The 2,932-nt window shown below is 32.7% G+C and overlaps 1 protein-coding gene across 1 annotated transcript; it reads right to left on the bottom strand.

Moving 5' to 3' along the window:
• Positions 1-551: 551 nt before the first annotated feature.
• Positions 552-1,628, bottom strand: LOC132069392 (uncharacterized). The gene is made up of 3 exons (XM_059462748.1): positions 1,479-1,628; positions 1,214-1,368; positions 552-1,101 (listed from the first exon to the last, which is right to left on the bottom strand). The coding sequence occupies exons 1-3, from the start codon at positions 1,489-1,491 to the stop codon at positions 700-702; spliced, it is 570 nt and encodes a 189-aa protein (XP_059318731.1). The 5' UTR covers positions 1,492-1,628; the 3' UTR covers positions 552-699.
• Positions 1,629-2,932: the final 1,304 nt, after the last annotated feature.

Genomic DNA, 2,932 nt, shown 5'->3' with positions numbered 1-2,932 from the left:
TTAACCTGTCCATTTCAATTCATCCCTACAACATTCTTCCTCATTCAAATGTCAAATTTCATAGCAAAATGCCTCTTGGTGAAGATGAACTGGTTTACTTCGAGAAGAAACTACCCAAATCATACGTTGACAACGATGACTTTGTAAGTGTTATTTTTCAAACTTATTTCAATTGACGTGTTTCATTATTCATAATGCCTCATGTATTTTGTGCAGATCTTACCTTCTGACGTACATGATTTTCTTCTAAACATAAATAAACAAGCTGTTGTTTTTTATGAGGAGCGTGAATACAATATGACGTATAAGGTTGGCGTGTATAATCGCCTCTGCCAAGGGTGGAAGGATTTCATTGATGCAAACCTTCTAAGGGAGGGACATGTCTTATGCTTTAATGGTTGTGAACATAATGAGAAAGTAACTTTCTTTGTTAATATCAAGAGGGAGGTTATTGAAATAGATTAGGTCTCTCCCTATTATGTAAAGTTTTGAAATTAATGAATGATCTATGAACTTTAACTTTATCTATGGTTTTTGTTCAAAAATTGAATGAAGTCAACTTTTTGATTGAACATCCATGACAAGAAACTCCTTCAACTTACAAACATAAAGTGAATAACAATCACTTAAACATCCTTCAACATACAAACATGTAATCCTACTATGGCAATCGACATTGGTAATGCTTGTTCAAGAACACTAAATAAACCAAATAACAACACCAAAGAACATACACAAAAACAAAAACTTGTTAATAGTAAAGCATCTACCCTTCTTCTCTTCTTCAAGCTTCATCACTTTCATCTCTTCTTCAAGCTTTGACACTTTCATCTCTTCTTCAACCTTTAACACTTTCATCTCTTCATTTGTAGTGACATTCTCATTACCGATGGCCATTTCACTATTGTCATTACCAATAACTCCATCAATGCAAGAAGACTCTCCTTCTTCCATTTCCTTTGTCAAACCAACTTCTTCCGCCATTTTCTTCTTCAATTCCACTGCTTGCTCTTCCATTTTCTTAATCAATTTGTGAATAACAAACTTAGACCTTTCATCAATAGGATCATCCCTCCACTCAAAGAACTTACATTTCTTATCCTATAAAAAAATTCAACCCACGTTATACACACTGTAATGTGTGGCAGAAATAAGACACGAAACATAATATATATATATATATATATATATATATATATATATATATTCGTACCCCATAGAATGGGCATGTCCAAAATCTTCTTCCGGGATTATTACGAGACCAAGAAATCTGCATTTTTAATAATACTCCGTGTTGGCATCGCACTTGACGCTTCATCTTTGGATCGTCATTTTCAGTACAAAGATTGTTCAACTCCGATTTGAACTCTTTCATTAAGAACCCTAGAAAATAAAATTAAGTGAAATTACAAGAAATCATTGAAATATAACATATAAATAAAAGATGAGAATAATAATTTAGAGAAAATAATACTTACCACTAGAATCCATCGCACAGATTTGAAGTTTTTTTTCTTGAAGCTATGGCAACAATGGAGTTTAACGTTCAAAATGAAGAAAGGAAGAGAAAATAAAGGGGGGAGGGGGAAGTTACCATTATTTTTTATCCACGTGGCCAAAAATAACACGTCAAATACCCCCTCATGCGCTGCTTGGCCATGTAGTCACGCACAGTGACACATTAGCACTTAAAGGTCACTAAAATACTAAAAAAATAAGACTGGGTGGGGGGGGGGGGGGGTAATCAATCGCCCGCAAAGGTTGGGTGCGTCATAATTAATCCGAGTATACGTTAAGGTGTATTTGACTATTTTCTCTTAATAGAAGGTAGTTTCTACCTTATGGTAGATTTATATCTAAAAAAAAATGATTATTCCCATGTGTAAATTTGGATAATGATGTATTATTAAAATGTTTATGCTTTTAAATTATGGCATTTATTTTTATTGTGTTTTTTCTAAGTTTTAGTGTGGATTTTACTAGAATTTAATCTACGTTAATTAGAAGTTGACGATTTTAGATGAACTCCCAATCGTTACTCCTCAACGACACTTGAATGCCCTCTTGTTCCTCTTATCATTTTTTTTTTTTTTTTTTGGTGTTTGAATTGAGCTGATATTGTTAAACCTTCTCTTATTATTTTTTTGTTTTTTGGATTTATCTTTGAACTGGTAACTTGCATTCCTCAGCATTAAGGGTAATTAAAGAAGTCCACTATGTACTTCATCTTCTATATTTGATTTATATTTGCCGGTTCATCTTCTATAGTTGATTTATATTTGCCGGTACGTCGTGAAAATCAGCGATGCCTCTCGCTGTTTTCCTCCTCTCTTTAGTTGATTATTTTTTTCGGAAACTTTTTCTCTGACTCTCCTCAAGGCTCTCTGCTCTGGGCTTAAGTCCCTGTGTTTCTGTATAAAGGCTAATTTTTCATATATTGATATTCTTACTCTTAATACTATTGACATCTTTATGTTTCTTGCACATTGTGCATTTTTTGAGTTGTGATTAGCTATGATTACCACTGTGTGTTAAAGTAATATCACGAATATATATAAAGTTGGTCTACAAAAAGATTTGTTGACATTTGGCCGACAACAATATTTGAGCCTGTTTGGATGGGCTTAAAAAAAGCAGCTTATAAGCTGTTTTCAGCTTATAAGCTGTTTTAGATAAGTTAAGCCAAACAAACCCAATTATTTTTTTTAAACTTATTTTAAGCACAAAATGACTTTAAGCTGGCCAGCCAAACACTCAAAAAAGCTTATAGGCAACTTATAAGCCAATCCAAACGGGCTCTTTATCTTTTTTGGGGTTTTACCTTTTTTTTGGTCAATAATTTAAAAAAGTATTCACACTTTAATGAAATAAATAGTCTTAGTTACCCAAAAAAAAAAAAAAAAAACGAAATAGTCTTAAGGATAGTTGTTAT

Source organism: Lycium ferocissimum, chromosome 9 (assembly GCF_029784015.1).
Source record: "Lycium ferocissimum isolate CSIRO_LF1 chromosome 9, AGI_CSIRO_Lferr_CH_V1, whole genome shotgun sequence".
Taxonomy (NCBI): Eukaryota; Viridiplantae; Streptophyta; class Magnoliopsida; order Solanales; family Solanaceae; genus Lycium; species Lycium ferocissimum.
The sequence above is the reverse complement of the archived record's forward strand: the minus strand, read 5'-3'. Positions and strand labels throughout refer to the sequence as shown.

Excerpts from the sequence above, each read along its gene's own strand:
- LOC132069392 (XM_059462748.1), bottom strand. Across the intron at positions 1,102-1,213 it reads GGACATGCCCATTCTATGGG|GATAAGAAATGTAAGTTCTT; the intron begins GTACGAATATAT and ends ATTTTTTTATAG.